The sequence below is a fragment of the Camelus dromedarius genome, chromosome 11, assembly GCF_036321535.1.
Source record: "Camelus dromedarius isolate mCamDro1 chromosome 11, mCamDro1.pat, whole genome shotgun sequence".
NCBI classification, from domain to species: domain Eukaryota; kingdom Metazoa; phylum Chordata; class Mammalia; order Artiodactyla; family Camelidae; genus Camelus; species Camelus dromedarius.
The window spans coordinates 34,950,526-34,968,868 of NC_087446.1; the positions used below are offsets into that span (position 1 = coordinate 34,950,526).

At 37.9% G+C, this 18,343-nt stretch overlaps 1 protein-coding gene across 2 annotated transcripts in view; it reads left to right on the forward strand.

Moving 5' to 3' along the window:
* Positions 1-788: 788 nt before the first annotated feature.
* NR1H4 (nuclear receptor subfamily 1 group H member 4) overlaps positions 789-18,343 on the forward strand; it is a 43,366-nt gene continuing 25,811 nt past the window's right edge. For both annotated transcript variants that reach the window (XM_010990001.3, XM_031462959.2), the window contains exons 1-2: positions 789-924; positions 6,004-6,369. In XM_010990001.3, coding sequence (XP_010988303.2) covers positions 816-924; positions 6,004-6,369 — 475 coding nt within the window. In that variant the 5' untranslated portion in view covers positions 789-815. The remainder of the gene's footprint in view (positions 925-6,003; positions 6,370-18,343) is intronic.

An 18,343-nucleotide genomic window follows, 5' to 3' on the forward strand; every position in this document is an offset into this window, starting at 1 on the left:
AGAAGCCTGCAGGTATAGTTTGCTAAAGCTGCTGTAATAAAACAAACACAAATTTGGTGGCTTAAATGACAGAAATCTATTGTGTCACCATTCTGGAGGCTAGAAGTCCAAAATCAAGGTGTTGACAGGGTTGGTTCTCTCTGAAATCTGAGAGGGAAGGATCTGTTCCTGGTCTCTCTCTTTGGCTTGCAGGTGACTTTTTCCTTGTGTCTCTTCACATGGTCTTTTCTCAATGACTTTCTGACTCTGAAATACAGTTTTCCCATTTGTATAAGGATACTGGTCATATGGGATTAGGAACCAACCTAATGACCTCATTTTAACTTGATTGCCTCTATGAAGACCCTGTCTCCACACGCTGAGATCCTGGGAGTTAGAACTTTAACACACTAATTTTTGGGAGGGAGGACACAATTACGTCCATAACACTGGATATAAACCCAGATTAACTGGCCTCATGCTGTTAAGCATTATGCTTTAATGATTCCTGACATTACAAAATCATACCATTCTGTACCCTTTTGAGAGGAACAAATGTCAAGACCTAGGACACAGTACTTGACCCCCAGATCCACTTTGAGTGCCCTGAACAGAAATCTGTCCTCTAAAAGTTCTTAAACTGGAAAGTACTCCCCCAAAATGTTTATCTAAGAGACTTGTTTCCAGCTTACTAGGCAATTTGGCATCGAGGACTTTTCTCATAAACATTTACAAATATTCTGCTCTGTAATGAAGTTAATCAGTAAACCACACAACCTCTGGCCTCTGTCACTCCTTACCTAGTCTCATTTTCAGTTGCTGTGAGTAAGCTAAGAATGGTAATGCAGTTTCAGGAGTTAGAAAATCCAATTCAAATTAGACCTTGTCATAGCCCCATGTCGTCAGGATTTGCCATGGAAATGATGAGCGTGAAGCCTGCTAAAGGTAAGAGACTGTTCATGGGTGCTCGTGGTGGAGCTTCTGCCACTGGACTGAGGAACATGGGGGACTTTTGCTTGAGATTACAGTTACAGATCTCTGTCAACGATGGCTCAAGCAGAACCAGAAGACTGGGGTGAGAAGTTGGGGTGGGGTGATTTTTATAGGGTTTCCATGCAGGTGAGTATCTCATTAAGATTAAATACAAGTGTGTTTTTCCTATACTTCTTCCCTGGGTATTACATAAAATTAACACCACTCTTCCAAGTTAAACATTAGGCAGTTCTAATATTAATGCTTGTGGACACTAGAAAAAAATTTACAGTACATTATTTAATGTAGTGTTTTTAAAATGGCAAGTTTCAAATCCCACTGGGTCATGAAGTCTATTTTGTGGCTTGTGACCAGCATTAGGACCTAGAATAGGATAGAATAGAGAAGTAGAATAGAATAGAAATATCAGAATGTATATCAAGAGGTAAGGGGTAGTGTTATTTCCTGGAAATTTTGCTTCAGTTACTTAGACACATGTATATAATTGTGTGCAGAGGTCATGATATGAGATGTATTTCAAACTGTAAGTTGTGGTGAGAAACATTTTTTTTAAATCAAGAAAAACACTAATTTACTGAACTAGTTTCACAGCAGATTCTCCCAATAGTCAATGGAAAATCAGGTGAGTAAAGAGTTCAGCTTTAAGCCTAGGCTGTTTGTCTTTGGTAAAGTAAAATACAGATTATAATTAAATATAGACAGTATAATAGAGTATTGACTGCTTTAAGATTTTTTTTCAAAATGGAATCTTACCTTTTGAATTTCCAGCTAAAAGAAAAACTAATCATTTCTACAATAACTACAATTTGAAGGTATTTTTGGTTGTAGACTTGGCAGTGTATTGTTTTGTTGAGATGTGATGTTTAAAAATGACTGATCAGCACTGTATTTAGAAATAGAAATTAGTGGGAAGGCTGGAGAAGTAAATTTTCCATTATTTCAACTTAATAAACCTTTATTAAAGATTTACATTGTGTCAGGCTTGTGTAAGGTGCCAGGAATGAAGATAAAAAGGGAATGTAATATATAGTAATCTAGTGTAGTCCCCCAAAGAGTTCACAGACTAACCACAACAATAACAAAAACGTACTGAAGGTTTATGTGTATTCAGGCACTATTCCATTTACATTCCTTGTCTTAGTTTATTACAACCTGTCACCTCGGTACTATATTCTGTTTCAATTACTATATTATCCCAGCTTTATAGAGAACAGACACTTAAAGAAGTTCAATGTCTTTCTCAAGTTCACACATCCAGCAAGTTGCAGATGAGCTGAATCCAGATTTGTCTACGCAGTAGGACTCTTGTAATGAGTGTGTCCTACCACCTCAAATGGTATAGTGTGAAAGATAAGCCTGTAAACCAACAAAAATATTGGTACGTGCTTCTAAGTGCTGCAGTAGAAGTGTATTCAGAGGGTATATAAGGGAAACAGGGACATGCCTCACAGAGGAGGCAATGGGTTGAGAAGCCAGCCAGGGAGAAACACCAACATTGCAAAGGCCTGGCACCACAAATGGGAAACAACTTCACAGACCAAGTCGTCTCATCTATTAAGAAACCATGGATTAGGAAATAAAGGAAGGCATAGAAGGCAATTTTTCCATTCATAAAACATTCAGCAAACATTCATGAAACGTTTACTAGGGTCAGCTTTGTGACAGGGATGAAAAACTGGATATAATCTGAACCCTTTATCAGGCTCATCAGAAACTAACTGTAGTTTCATGGGAAAGTGCCGTCCTTGTTACATGAACCCGACTGTCCCATTTGGGTACATAGTAGTTCTGGTCACAAATACCTTAGAGCTGTGCTGTCTTAATATGTCTAATATTAGCCACATATATCTGTTTAGTTTTAAATTTTAATTAAAGTTACATAAAATGAAAACTTTATTTCCTCATTATCATTGGTGTGGTTCAAATGTTCAATATTTCGTATGGTTAAGTGGCTACCATATTGGAAGATATAGAACACTTCCACAGAAAGTTACCTTAAATGGTACTTTAGAGAAACTATTAAATGCTAGAGACTCTCTACCCAGAAGAATTTTGCTTCCATTTGCAGGGGATCTCAGACTCTCCCGGAGTCATTCAAGAGTTCCTGTTTGAGAATTCTTCCCTAAACTCTCATGGAGAATTTTCTGTTATAAAGAAATCCAAATTCTCTTATTTCTTGATAAATATTCTTGAAAAATATTCTGATTCATAAGAATCACTCATAAATTCAAATATATGTGTTTTCCCTTTACAATGTATTAAAGTAGAACTAGGGGGGAGGGTATAGCTCAAGTGGTAGAGTGCATGCTTAGCATGCCCGAGGTCCTGGGTTTAATCCCCAGTACCTCCTCCAAACATAAATAAATGAATAAACCTAATTACCTCCCCCTCATAAAACAAACAAAGCAAAATGTGTGCTTTGGTACTGTTCCACAAATCTGTCTCATTCTTTAAAAAAAAAGTAGAACTAGGTTTACATTTTCAGAAGGTACACTCTAAAGTTTACCTCTGTCCTCTCCACATCTTATGCTCTGTCAGAAAATTCTGTATTTGTTTACTTGGTTTTATCCCAGCCCTTGACATACCCTCACCCCTCCCCACCCCAAGCACACAAACAAGAAAAAGTCTGGGACCTCATCTATCTGTTTTCTATCTGTCTTATTCACTGTTGTATCCTCAGAACCTAGCACAGAGTATGGCAAATAGTAAGTGTTCAATATATATATAAGTAAAACAAGTATCCTATAACATATCATCAAAACAGACTGATATGTATTAATAGTTATTAAGTAACTATTAGTTAGTTATGATTAGAATCAAGATTTTGCTAGGTTCTTCAGGAAACAATCATGTCTTTTTCTGGCACTCAACTTATCAAAACTTTTTCTCAACAACTTTATATTATACTCAGAACTACCTTATGAGATAACAAGGCTGGGTGTTAGTAACCCCATTTTACGGAAGAAACTGAAACTGAAAAATGTTAGGCAGTTGTTCAAGGTCTCACAGTCAGCTCAAGGTAGAAGTAATTCTAGTCCCACTATGCTGGTTTTTTAAATTGTAAGTTGCCTGTATATTGTCTCTGTGGAGATTTGGTGGGGATACTGTGAAATACTCAAAAGAGGATGTGCTTTGGGAACAGAGGCATTATTTAGTAATATTGTATACTGATCATGTATTCTTACCATGTTTTGTTGTTCTTATCTAGTAGAATTAATGTCTTTGTGAAAGCTTTCATTTTAATTGAGATGATTCCAGAGATTGATATGACACTGATAACATGATTTGACTTGAGTTGGGACTCCAGTGTATCCCTTGGTTTTTAAAAGATTTATTTCATTGAAATAATGCTCAAAGATCATAGAATTGTCACGTAAGGAGAAAACAGTTGCACATTTCCTTAGATTCTGCAGAAGCTAGATTGTCATTAATTGATTATTTGACCTTAGGCATGTTACTTAACATTATGGGACCTGTAGGTGGGGAGAATCTGGGGCTGGGGGTGCGGACAGGGAATTGAGTGAGGGGTAAGATGGCTTAGAGGATAAAATCTAGTTATAAGTGAAACTAATGCTCTTAATGCCTTTAGTTCTTTTTAATTGTATTCACTCCATGAATTTTAATCATATTTAGTTATTAAATCAGGATTTTGCTTATAGTTTATCTTTTATTTTTTCTGTAATAATTCCATATTTTTATATTCTTCCATTTTGTAGTCATAAGACAAAGCATCATTGCCAGAACTTTTTGTCTGCCAGATATACTGACTCATTGCTGGTTTTATATGGATAAGTTGGGCATGAAAGAGAGGAAAGTGATTTTGCACAGATATTGGATATTTTGTGTTCCATCAATCATTTCCTGGATCAATGCAGAAAACATTTTTTTCAATAAACATTTAATATACGTATTTTCCACTTTGCTATAGTAGAAAGGCCCTGAATTTTAATGCCCATTAAGTCATATACTTGTAGAGGTTTAGATGTAAGGAAGATCTATAAGATCTTCCAACAAGGAGTCTTCTCTTTACAGATGAGCAAAGGGAGAGTCAGGCAGGGTAGTAAGTACCGTATCACTAGGTTCAGGGCCAAGATGCCTAGGGACCTGGGGTCAGAGAAGACTTCCCAAGAGAAGCTCTACCTAAAAGGAAATTTAGAGATAAGTGGAGAATAGTGAGATGGCACTCTCAGAGGAGATGGTTGTGTTGAGGAAGGTTCCAGACTCAGGAAGCAGCATGTGGGAAAGGTGCTGAGTCTGGAAGCAACAAAGCACATTCAAGGAATATGGAAGTTAGAACTTAGGAAATGGCTGGAAAAGAAAGAAAAGGTAGGGTCATACAGAGTCTTTCAGTCATAGTTATGGGTCACCTGCAAGCGGAGGCTTTGAAGAAACTAAAGAACTCAAGTACAGAGGGAGAAAGAGAAAAGGTTTTACTATCATGCTTTAAAGTTTCACACATCTGAAGTTATCACATGGGCTTTGAAGTCAGACCCAAATTTCCTATCTCAGCTACTAGGTGGGTAGGAGTAAAGTTGCCTAACTTCTCTGTTCCTCAGATTAATCATTTGTAAGTGGGGATCATACTGTTACCCACCTCACAGGATTTTGTGAGACACAAATGACAAAGGATAGCACTTGTGTATGTGCCCATCCTTTATCCTTTTTTCCATAGGTTGTCAAATGTTTTCCATGTTGAATGTTTTTTTAACATTCCTTTTGGTTTTCCTTTTTCTTTTAAACATTCCTGTTTGTCTTCCTTTTTTCCCCATGTTGAATGTTTTCTTATTGGTTTGCAAAAGCTCTTTACATATTAATGATATGAGTGTTTTGTATGTCCTCTATGTTGCAGCTATTTTTCTGAGCTTTTAATTTTATCTTTTTCAGTTTTTTTTACTATTAAAATGTTAATTTTTATTTGGTTAAATATTTCAGTCTTTTCTTAAAGCTCACACTCCTAACCATATGGTAAACTACCTCTTTTATTTATAGAATGATGACATTAATTCCAGTTTTGTTGTCACTTTTGTTCAGGTGTGCTAACAGAACAAACAACAGGTCCTCTGGGACAGAATCTAGAAGTGGAACCATACTCACAATACAACAATGTTCAATTTCCCCAAGTTCAACCACAGATTTCCTCATCTTCCTATTATTCCAACCTGGGTTTCTACCCCCAGCAGCCTGAAGAGTGGTACTCTCCTGGAATATATGAACTCAGGCGAATGCCCACTGAGACTCTCTACCAAGGAGAGACTGAGGTAGTGGAGATTCCTGTAACAAAGAAGGCCCGACTGGGCGCATCAGCAGGAAGAATAAAAGGGGATGAGCTATGTGTGGTTTGTGGAGACAGAGCATCTGGATACCATTACAATGCACTGACCTGTGAAGGGTGCAAAGGTAAGCATCTTTGGATTGGTAGGTTTATCCTTAGTAATGTTTTTCTATATTGGTTGCTGAAATCCCTCAAATTGGATTCTTCTCTTTTCCTAAATAACTTCCCATTTTCTCATCCTCTGCTCCTACTTCTTCCTATCTCTTTATTTTCTTGGGAATTCATAGATTTCTTGGAAAAGCTTTTTAGAGTATTTATCTTGGATATAAGTAACCTTTTTCCTATTCACAGTCTCACACATAATTAGAAGGAATTTATGATGTGGATTTTGTTTTGGTTGTTTTTAAAAAACAGAAATTGTTGAACTCATGTCTTAAAATTAAGATCAAGGAGATTAAGACTTTATTCAATAAATATTTTAAAATACATTTTAAATACTCTAGTTAATTGAGAAAGAAAAGAGGAAGAAAAACAAAAGGAAACAAAAAAGGAAGTAATAATTATCTATATTCAACAAATACTTCACTTAGCAGGAACATAGATCTGTGAGCAATGAATGCTGTAGGGAAATCAATGAAATTGCAATCCATTTAGGGTGGGTAAAATATAACATGTGAAATATGAAAATGGCTCTATATAAAGTCCTATATGATCATTTTCCCAATAAGGGCACAGATGATAAGTTCGTAAAATTTCAGAGGAAAAAACATAGTGGACTAGGAGGTTCACCTATTTAATTTTGTATTTGTTCATTCAACAAATATTTATGGGATGGCTACCATGTATTAGGCACTCTGTTAGCTTCTAGGACATTGAAAACTGATTACGAACTGTCCCTTGAGCAGAATTTGTTGAACAGTGTGTCAATTTGGTGTTCCCAGATGCCAGTGTTTGCCGTAAAAAGAAACAGAGGACCCAGCCACATGAGCATGGCTCTAGGACATTTCAAGCCTTTGGAAGTTCACATGATCAGATTGTATAAAACTGTATTAGTCACCTCTTAAAAATTTGGTATGAGTTCATTAGATTTTTAAAGAGCAAAGTAGTATTTATGCCCCCAAATTAAAAATTAAAACAGATCTATAAAGAAAATTTAAGAGATCTTATTTATGGCCTTCAAAATATACATCCTTTTCAGTGGAGAGAAAAGTCTGTATAGGTAAAAAAACATATATTCTTTGAAGGCATAGATTATGTCTTCTACGACTATTGATCCTCATAGCTCCTCCTCTAACACAGTGTCTGGTAGGTAGTAAATGTGGAATAAATGGGATTATGAAAATAGTGAAAATCCATGCTTATCAATGATACTTAGTATATATAACTCTACCTTATAAAAATACATTCACAATTTTTTATGATATTTGCAATTTTGCAATATTCTTCCCCACCTCCAAATGATAAAAGTAAATACTACACTTCAACCAACCCTCATATTTAGTGACAGTTGTGACAATTTTTATTCTGAGCAGGACTTACGGAGATGAAAATCTGTTTATGTGAGAGTTTTTTTTGAAAAAAGGGTGAAAATAAAGCAGGAAGGGATTGCTTATTGGTTAGAAAAAGTAAAATGGTTTCAAAATGACTAGCCTGAGAGTTGGATTAAAGTAAAAAATAAAATTTCTACATATAGGGTTGAGAAAGCAACTGCTGACCTACATAAAAGAAGTAGAACTTTGTAGTAGTTCTTAGTCAAAAAGTGGCTGGATCATTACTCTGGAGGGCAAAGTGAGGACCAAAAGATGAAGCTTATAGACTGGTGTATTTTGGGCTTAATTCAAGAAATAATTTTCTAACACAAGAAGTCTTCCAACAGTGAGATTGGCGGCTTCCTGCCTCCGGTGATAATGAGCTCTTTGTTATTATAGGAATTCAAAAAGAGGTTAGATGAACCTCTTGAGTCCTCATACAGGAAGTTCCTGCATTGTAAGGGAAACTGTACTGATTGGCCTCTGACATTCTTTAAGTCTTCTGAATCTATAGAACCATAGTTTATAATGTTCTAGTTATTTCATGTCTCTGTGCCTTGTCTTCCAACCTAGTTTGTATTGCATAAGTCAAAAAATATGTATAGTTCATCTCGCCCCTCCTATTGCTACAAATTGATGAAAGAGAATGTTAGATCAAGGTTTCTGAATCACATACTACTGACATTTTGGACCAGATAATGCTTTGTTGTGGGGACATGTCTTAAATACATTGTACAGTGTTTAGCAGTCTCCCTGTCTTCTACCCACTAGATGCCAGTAGCAACCCCCTAATTGTGGCAATGAAAAATGTCTGCAGACATTGCTAAATGTCCCCTGGGGTGGGGGCAAAATCACATCATCAAGAACCACGGATATAGACTGTTCAGTTAAAAGTACTATTATAGTACAGAATTTCTCAAACTTGTTATGTATTGAGCTTTCTTGAAGGAAGCCATTTCTTGTGTCTCTAATGTTGATTCAAATTGCTTTTATCAAATTCCTGATGCTATTTTTAGTACAACACAGGAACATAAACAAATTTTCAAAATGAAATGTAAACAAAACTACAAAATAAATAAACTAATCTACTCTATAGATTATAAATAGTCCATTATTTTATTGCTCAAAATGTTACTAAAGCATAGGTTGTTTTGAGTTTGTATGCCTACAGCACATGGCATGTGAGGCCTCAATTCCCCACTACTTTTCTTTGTTCAAACAGTTGGGTCATCCAAACCTTGGTTCGTCTAGAGCTCCATCTGGCCATCCCTGAGCTGAATACACCTCATGCATATGAAGTTTACCTTTGCCATTTTCTCCTGGCTCTTGACAAATAAATCATACTTATTGCTGTTAATGAGATCATGACACAAATTAAAATGAGGGCAATTAGTTTGAATGGCAGTATAAGATGGTCATAGAGATGATCCAGAGAATGACAGTATTAATTTTTAAAGACATTCATAAGATAAAAATGTAAGAATAAATTTAGTATGTGTGATGGACTTAGAAAAAAGTCTGGTACATAGTCAAAACTTAATAAATGCTTATCATTATTATCGTTATGGTCTTAGAATCTACTAACATAAAGCATAGTGGCAATGGGACTATTTTCTGCTCATCTTGGTAAATGTTGATGCCCTACCCTTTATCAGCTGTTTGACAAGATCTATTCTATTTGCTAGTGACCCAGGTTACCAAAGGCCTCTTCACCTTGTCTGTATAGACTAGTGCTACTCAAAGTGTGGTCCCTGGACCAGCAGTATCAGCATTACTTGGAAAATTGTAGGAAATGCAAATTTGAGGGCCCCACCCAGCCCTACTGAACCAGAATTTCTGGGAAAGGGACCCAGGAATCTGTGATTTAACAAGCCCTCATTGCTAAAGTTTGAGAACTACTGGTGTAAATTACATGCAAAAAGGCACCTGAAGGGACTCATCTGGTTAAGCAGCTTGGTTGTGTATTGTGATTGTGAAATTTTCAAGGGTGGCAGTGCTTTCTCCATAGGTCATCAAAAGGAAAATTCAATAGATTAAAAATGTACGTCTAGAAAGACACAAAGTCTAATATAATTCATGTTTCCTGCTTAGAGAGAAATAGGAAAGAACATGCATAGTTTATTCTGAAAATCTGGTTCAAAAGAAAGATCCTATTATAAACACTTTTGAATCTACAATTTTCAGTGCCCATGGCATGCCAGTTCTTAAGGCAGATATTCTATGAACATTTTCTTGGGTCTTTACAGCAGCTATGGAAAGTAGGTATTAATGTGTTCATGGTAAGGAATAAGCATATCATTTCAAAAAGAAGCTGAGATTTAGAGGCCAGGGCTAATAGCTTATATGATGTATTAACTACACTTCGGTAGAAAACTTACTAATTCTCATACCTTATCCCTATTTTATAGATGAAGAAAGTGAAGCACAAGAGGTTTATCAACTTTCTCAAGGCTTGCTAGCTAAAAGGGGGTGTAGCTTCAAATCTACCTATTCTAAATCTAACTCCAGAGTCTCTATTATTAACCATTAAGTGATCATTCTACTCTTTGAGCTCTTCGTTCAAGGCTAATATGGACTAACTTGGTGGCCAACCTAAGAGAATCAAGTGCTCCACTGAGGTGTTAAGCTATTGATATGGTCCAAGCCAAGGGAATAAAACCCTGCTGTCAGTAACCTGGGCCAGCTCACCTCCTGAAAGGTGAACACTGGGGTGAAAACTGATCCTCCTGAACAGAATCCCTGGCAGGGTAAATAGAGGGAGAGCAGAGTCCCAAGGACAACCCTAAGAAACAACGACTCTAAAGGCAGGCAAGGGAGGAGAAGCCCATGGAGGATACAGAAGTCAGAGGAGGCCACTAGACAAGTGCAGAGTCACAAGACAAGGGTACAGAAAACAGGTCAAAGGGTAACCGATCCTCTGGGGAGTTCAGGGAGGAAAAGCTGGCTGTGGACATAGGTACATTTTTAAGAGCAGAGAAAGGCAGAGCTTTTTCATTGATTTTGATTTGAGACTTTGCCCCCATAATGACAGCAAAATGACAAGAGTGCAAGAGAGGAGAGGAGACGGAAGTAGGCAGAGCCCATGTTCTACATCACCGGTTGGCAATGCTTTTTGGTAAAGAGATGGGTAGTAAATACTGTAGGCTTTGCACCGTAGAGGTCTTTGTTGGAATTACACAACTCTGCAAACTCAGCCACATAAGAAAGGGGCCTGGCTGTGGCTTTATTTAGCCTACAAAAATAGGCAGGAAAATAAAAAATAGGCAATGGGACAGACAGACCCCTGTTCTAGGCCAGTGACTCTCGGGGGTTAGTGTCAGAATTGACTGGAGACTGTAGTGGAGAGCCCACCACTCAGGGTGTGGTGCGTGAGAAAAATAACCTTATTTTATATAACTGGATTTAATTCAATTTCAAGCCGTGGTGGAAACTTTGTTTCATCAATTCAGTATTACTCTACTCAGTTCCTCTGAGGTTTTGTTTGAGTTCCAGATTATGTAGCGTCTGGAGGGATTGGGCCCTGGGGGTGGGGCTCTGGTTCTTGGTGCTGTTGACACAGTCTGGCATTTGTTGGGTGCTGCCCTCTCTGGTCTTCAGTCACTGATGGGAAAGGTCTCTGAAACACCATCCTGGCTTCCCCAGCACACTCCTCCTTCCTGTCTGGCCCCGCCTTCTTCCCTGCTGCTTGGGTAGGTGGGTTCCTGATGCTGCTGCTGTGTCTCAGTGAAATGCCTGGCTGCCCAGAGAAACCATGTGGCCATTTCATCTGCTCCTATGCCTCGCTGGGTGCAGGGAATCCTGAGGGCCTCTCCAGGAAAGATTCCAAGAATTCCTCTATTCTAGGATTTCCAAATGGAGTTTCTACAGAACCCAATCCTAGGACTCAGTCTGAGGATTAGAGGTGGGAGGGGTAGAGCTCAGGACCTTCTCAGATACTTAACATGTCTTAGCTCTTTGATTGCCTCTCCCAACTTGGGGAAATTTTGTTGGTGTCGGCAATCCTGAGGCTTAGGCTTTGGTGACTGAAAAGCCAATACTTGGCTTCTTTGTGCTTTTTATATGTTCTCCAAAGAAAACAAATGAAAATCAGCTTAGAGAATGAGAAGGAGGTGCACAGAAGAGGGCAGAGTACAAGTAAAAGAACCAGTGTCCCGGGCTAGGCAGGCCTAACAGCTTGGCCAACTTGGTTCCCCAGCCCCACACCACATGGATATCTGCACTTAACCAGATGCAAAACGAATTTCACTCCATAACTTTCCATCACGGAGTGTGGGCTCTGGCATTTAACAGGCATGCATTGAATCTAGGCTCTGTACTTCTTGGCTGGGTAAGCAAGTCACTTCCTGTAGTAGCCAAAGTTGAACAAAATAAAGCAGAAACCAAATTTCAAGCAGTGAGGAATTAATACCGGAGACGTTGGAAGGACAGAGGAGCAGGTTCTGTACTGAGTCTCCAAGAGGATGTTCAGAGCCACACTGCAGAACTTGGCTTGCCAGGGCAGTTGTTACTCAAGAAGATATGGGGTCAGGAAGCTAACACAGGAACTGTTGACTCTGGGAAGATGGCACCTTAGCTGCCATTTAGGGATCAGAAAGCTACCTTCACTGCAAGGTACCTTCGCTACAGGCTCCAGAGCCGTGGTATGCCTGCTAAATCTGTCCACATAAAAAATGAATGCCCTGTGTCTAGTCTCTCAGTGCCCTGTGTCTAGTCTCTCAGTGCCCTGGAAGCTGGCAACTGGAAACCAGGATGCTGCCACAGCAAAACTCCATAGTCCAGCAGAAACAACAGAAGCACAGCTCTTGCTTCACTTCCACTTTTCAAGTATCTTACAAGAGCATCTGTTTGGCAGAGCTGAAGTCACATCCACAATGTTAGTGGCAAGGGAATCTGGGAAAGATTGTGTTCAGTTGTCCTGCCTTTGCAGTAGAGGATGCACACATCCAGCCAGCCAATCCTTAGTTGATAGAGTGCATAACTTCCCTGAGCCTCCAATCTGCAAGTTAAGGATAATATCTATTTCACAGGGCCTTTGTGAGGATTCAGTAAAATTTTTATGTGTAAAGATCCTGGTACCCCTCTTACCTTAGGATTTTACTGCAGCTCTCTCATAAATGTGATACACACACATGAGAAAATTTTTTTAGAACTTAAAAACCAAATAAAGATCATGGTTAAACTTCCTGATTTCACCGATCTCTGTATCTGTTTGTTAGAAATATTTTAATTTTTCTGAATGTTTTATTTGTCATAGATATTTATGGCATTATGAGGTAAATTCTGATTTTTCTTAAGTAACGACTGCAGAACACAAGCATAATGCTGGGTGACAATGACTGCCGTTTCCTCGGCGCTAGATTAAATCGAGAGCTTTCCCTCCCCCTCAGTTATCAGTGGAGCATATGGAAATGTGCTGATGTCTGGATGAATTTTGATTCAAACCTCAGACCTCAGCTCGCAAAACTGATCTGCATCTGACTAGCTGGATATTTGAAATGGCTTCATTCCCAAATAGGTCAGTGTCACTCACAATTGTCTCCATGCCAGGAGAGTATACCCCTGTCAGAAGAGAATGGTAGCATCTGTAAAAGGCATTTTATGAGTAAATGGGTAATGTTTCATCCTTTTGAATATATGTTTATGTAAGGTAGCGAACCAGCATTAAATTTAGTTCTGAAGCTTTAGAAAAGATTCTAGAATTATTGAAATAATTCTGGTGTGTAAAATAGATGTAGAGTGTTTCCAGTGGGCCTTTTGTTTATGAGTCAGACTCATGTATAAACTTACAGAAATCCTGTTTGATTTTGACGTCTGTTTTATAAAATATAATAACGATCCTAATGAACTCTATAGGTCAAATCATCTTAGAGTGGGGTACAAGAGTTGGGGTTGAAACTATTTCACTGCATTGGAAGCCTTTTGTAATAAGTGTTACGAAAATCTTGGGGAGAGTAGGACTCTGAGGCAGACAACGTAGATTCCAACCCAGCTGGTTCTCTTCCCAACTCTTCCAAGTGCCTCAATGTCTCTGGGCTTCAGGCTCCTTACCTGTAAAGTGAGGATAATGGTAAAGATGAGGAGGAGGAGGGTGAGATGATGATATTGGCAACGTGATGATAACAGATAAATAACGTACATCATGTGATTATTCTGTGCAGTTTTTTTTTGGAGACTTTACATGTACTAACTCATTTCATCTTCAAGAAAACCCTTTGTCCCAGAGATAACCAATCTTAGTGTTTGATGTATGTCTTTTCAAACTTATTTTCATGTAGTATAGACATATATAACTAAAAAATGTATAAACAAATCTGAAGGAAAAAAACTCTTTGAGGGAGATTTAAATAAGGTCATGTGTGTAAAGCAATTAACATAATACTTGCCAATGGGAAACTCTCAGTAAATATCTGCTATTATTACTATTATCATTGGGTTTCCATAAAGAAAAAAATGAGACATTGTTTTTAAATCATCTAGCTCTGTACCTGGCACACTTGAGTGCTCAATAAGCATTAGCTATTGTTATTTCATTGATGAATCTTTATTATTTTTATTATTATTGTTATTCTTCTGTTCATCCAGCCTCCTTGATTTGGATCATGTGGTATCTTTAAAACTATCTGTCTTCTTATTAATTAACTAATTAAGCCTCTAGCTCCTGGGAGTTTGAATAATTAATTCAATTTTTTTTTCAGCAAATATTATTAAGTACTGACTGTATACCAGATGCTATTCTAAGCATAAGAGATGCAGTGGTGAACAAAACAGATGAAATTCCTGCTCTCACAGTCACCAGGAAAATGGTTTACACAACTGAGCTAAAACAGACAAAAAGAAAAATCAGTACAACAAACAAAAAAGATTAAAAAATACAAAAGCAATAAAATTGTATCTAAAAGAATGTAAAGGAAAAAAATGATAAAAGGGTGATTTCCAGTGGATAAAAATTGATATTTCAAATAAATATAGGGCAATGATGTAAGACAAAGTGAAGACAGTAAAAATTAGATTTAATAAGAAAAAATGTATAAACTAAATATAAGCGATATATAAATATGAAAGTAATGACTAAAGGAAACTCTAGTTGGTATAAGCCTCTAGTTCTGGGGAGTTTGCCTGCCTGGGAGTTTAAACACCTGCAAAGCCAAACTCCTGCAAAACAACATTACCCCTATCTTCATTCTCCCAAAGACAGCCCAGGGCCAGGGTAGGGGGTGAGGGTGACAGTGGATTTTTTTCTTTCAACTCCTTTAGACAACTTCATCATTTAAAACATTTTGTCAAAACAATGAGTACATGTGATTCAAAAGTCAAATGGTAGAAAGGCCCCTGTCCAACCATTTCCACCTTGAATTCTGCTCCCCAGAGGCAACCACTGGTAACTACTTGTGTTTTTGCTTTTTGTGTTTTGCATTTTGGTTTTTGGTACTTAGGATAGTCTTTCCACAGAACCATCTCCCTGCCTTACAAACAGAATTAAATGTTGAGAAGGATACAGTTTTTTACTAAGATTCCTTTATTATGCTTTTAATATTCATGGGATTAGTAGTCATAGCCCTCTTTTATTTCTGATGCTAGTAATTTGTGTCTTCTCTCTTTTTTTTTTGGATAGCCTTGCTGGAGATTTTTCAATTTTATTAATCTTTTCAAAGAACCAGCTTTGGTTTCCCTGACTTTCACTATTGTTTTCCTATTTTTAATTTTATTGATTCCTGCTCTGACTTTTTATTATTTTCTCTTCTTCAGCTTACTTTGGATTTAATTTGCTCTTTTCTGATTTCCTAAGGTGAAACTTAGATTATGGATTTTAGGTATTTCTTCTTTTCCAATATATGCAATTAATGCTATGAATTTTACCTCTAAGCACTGCTTTTGCTATATCCTACAAATTTTGATCAGTTGTATTTCATTTTCATTTAGCTAATTTTTACTTTCTTCCTTTGGTAGTCACCTCTATACCTTAGATTTACTTTATGTGTAACCTTTCAGAAATGCTTTGTTACTAAAACAGGTAGGACTAAGTGTAAGACTTATTATATTTCTGTATTTCTCTAATCAAATTTAATCTTTCCCAGGCTCATAGCCTCCCTGGCTGATGAGAAATTCCACTGGGGTTATGTTTGGGGATGCTCTTTTCCGCAGGAACATGCACAACTCTTTGGGGTCTTACACAGGGTGGAGTGTTTCGGTATCAGTTGATATGCTCCTTGTCCGACTTTGAAATGGTCCCTTGAGAGTGGAGAACTCAGCCACCTCTTGACATGGGTATTTTATCCCAAGGTTTCCAAAGTCATAGTTGTTGGTATCTTCCTGTTCCCATGTCAGAGCCATCCCATTAAAGATCTGTCACTTCTCTAGAGGTACTTTGTGGGTACTGGTCCAATGCTCACAGAACCTGTGAGACTCATCCCATTCTCAGGCTCTGAGGAAGTTCCCCATACCTCTTTCCAGCTAAGCTCCCTCTGCTCCCCCAACTCTAAAAGCGTTGACCTCTACCTCCATCATCTTTGAGATGATACAGTGTAACCCTTTCAATGAAAACAAAAGCCTTATACAAGAGTTATATTTATCTAGACACCTTTATCTGGACAACTTCAGCTTTTGTCTTAGCGCTTGAGCATAAGAAGGTGGTTACCCTCCTGGGATGGGAAAGAAAGGCAAAAAGAAAAGAACAATAGGAGCCAGTACAGAGCACACATGAATTGCTTGATAAATCATCCTTTCACATTAAAATTCCTAAAATTGTTGAAAAAAATACACATTCATGGACTCAAACTAGGGAAGATAATGATTCTCTGTTATAGGCTGGACAGTTTCCACCATAGACACTGTAGTGGCAAAAGTAAGTGCTGAAAAAGTCAGGTAGACATTTTTTTGTGGCTCCCTAAGAGATTAAGAAGAAAAAAACCTAAAAGCAACAATTAGTAAGAATAGTCAGGATAAATTTCATTAACTGCATTTCAAAAGTTTGGAAGTTTGCTTTTTCAAAAACAACCATCTAAAACAGCTCCTACCAAGTGATCAGGAGTCTATTATCAAGTTCTAAAAATTTTCAGCAAGCAACTCAAGGAGAAGAATTGAGATCCTAAAGTCTAAGAAATGTGCAGTGGGGGCCAAAGCTTACCTGGTTTACTATTGGCAGCCCTGCTCTTCAGTTTGGGCTACTTTGCAGCTTTCTATCCGTGACACAGAGGTGGAAAAGACAGCTGGGGGTGGGGAGTGAGGGTGGGATGTTTCTGAAGAAGTTTTGGAGATAGAGAAGAAACTGTGGAGCACTTCACATGCAGTATGGGGTTTGGGGAGATGAGTGTTGAAAGACAGTTTTTAGGAATGTAAGCTCCTTACTAGAAGGACAGCATAATCCAGTGATATAGAGCATAGAGTTTGGAACTGAGCCTATCAGAGTTCAAATCTGAGTTCTATCATTTACTATCTGTAGGACCTTGAGCAGATTACTTAATTTCTGTGTAACTCTGTCTCCTTATCTGTAAGAGGGAGATAAGAATAAGCTCTACCTCATAGGATTGTTATGAATGTTAGGTGAAACGCCATGTGCGAAGTGTTTAAAAGTGCCTAATACGAAGTTAAGTCATATAAGTGGGTGGTAGAGTCCTTTTTATCCTACGATGTGCTGAGGCAGAACTAAAAGTTGAATCTAGTTCATGTTGGACATAAAGTTGCTCAGCTCTGTGTGTTGGTTACTGTTTAAACAGCAAGGAGACCCTTAAAGGTGTAAACACAAACCAACATTTTATTGAGTTCAAAGTAATAGGTAGTCTATTGCCAGTCTCTGGAGTCTGGTGTGTGCGTGTGTGTTTGTGTGTGCACGTGAGCACACACACACATTTGTATGTATGAGTTGGGAATAGAGTGTTGTACATGGGTTCTATCCGTATAAAGAAGCAGAAAAGCAGGATGTGCAATATTCTGCATAATTGACAGCTTCATTGTACCACCCGATAGCTATTCGCCTGCCACCCCAGGAATCCTAGTGCTACACAAGCCTAGGATGGCAGTGCCAGCCCTGTCTACTCATCTTTTATAACCAGGGAGCCTCTGTTCCTTAGTGAATTTCCTTTCCATTCATTTTCAAATGACTTTTCTGATACAGGCATTGTTGAATATGCACAAGATAGAGGCAGAGGTATGTGATGGATGGATTTGCATAAGTATAAACACTGTATATGTACCCATATTTAAGTGATATAGTGATAATATTGTGTTGCCATCTCCGAGTGAACGCTAATTAATTCAGCTATTGAGATGATAATGATTTCTTTCTCAGTTAATACCAGAGTAGAAAAAACCATGCAGAATTGTCCTAATGCTGTTCCTTTGACTCATCTTGGAATAAGGAATTTTATTTCCGTTAATTATTAAGCTATCAGTATCTATCATGGTTTTAAAGGGAATTGTTCCTGGGAGAGGCTGAAGATTAGCGGAAAGATTGACTGAGATAGGCTAAAGTGGTCATTGAGCTCAATGATTTGGTACCGGGAAAATAATTTTTCTTTTTTCGCCAGTAGTTTCTTTTGAAATGCATGATTTGCTATTTGCACTCCCAACATCA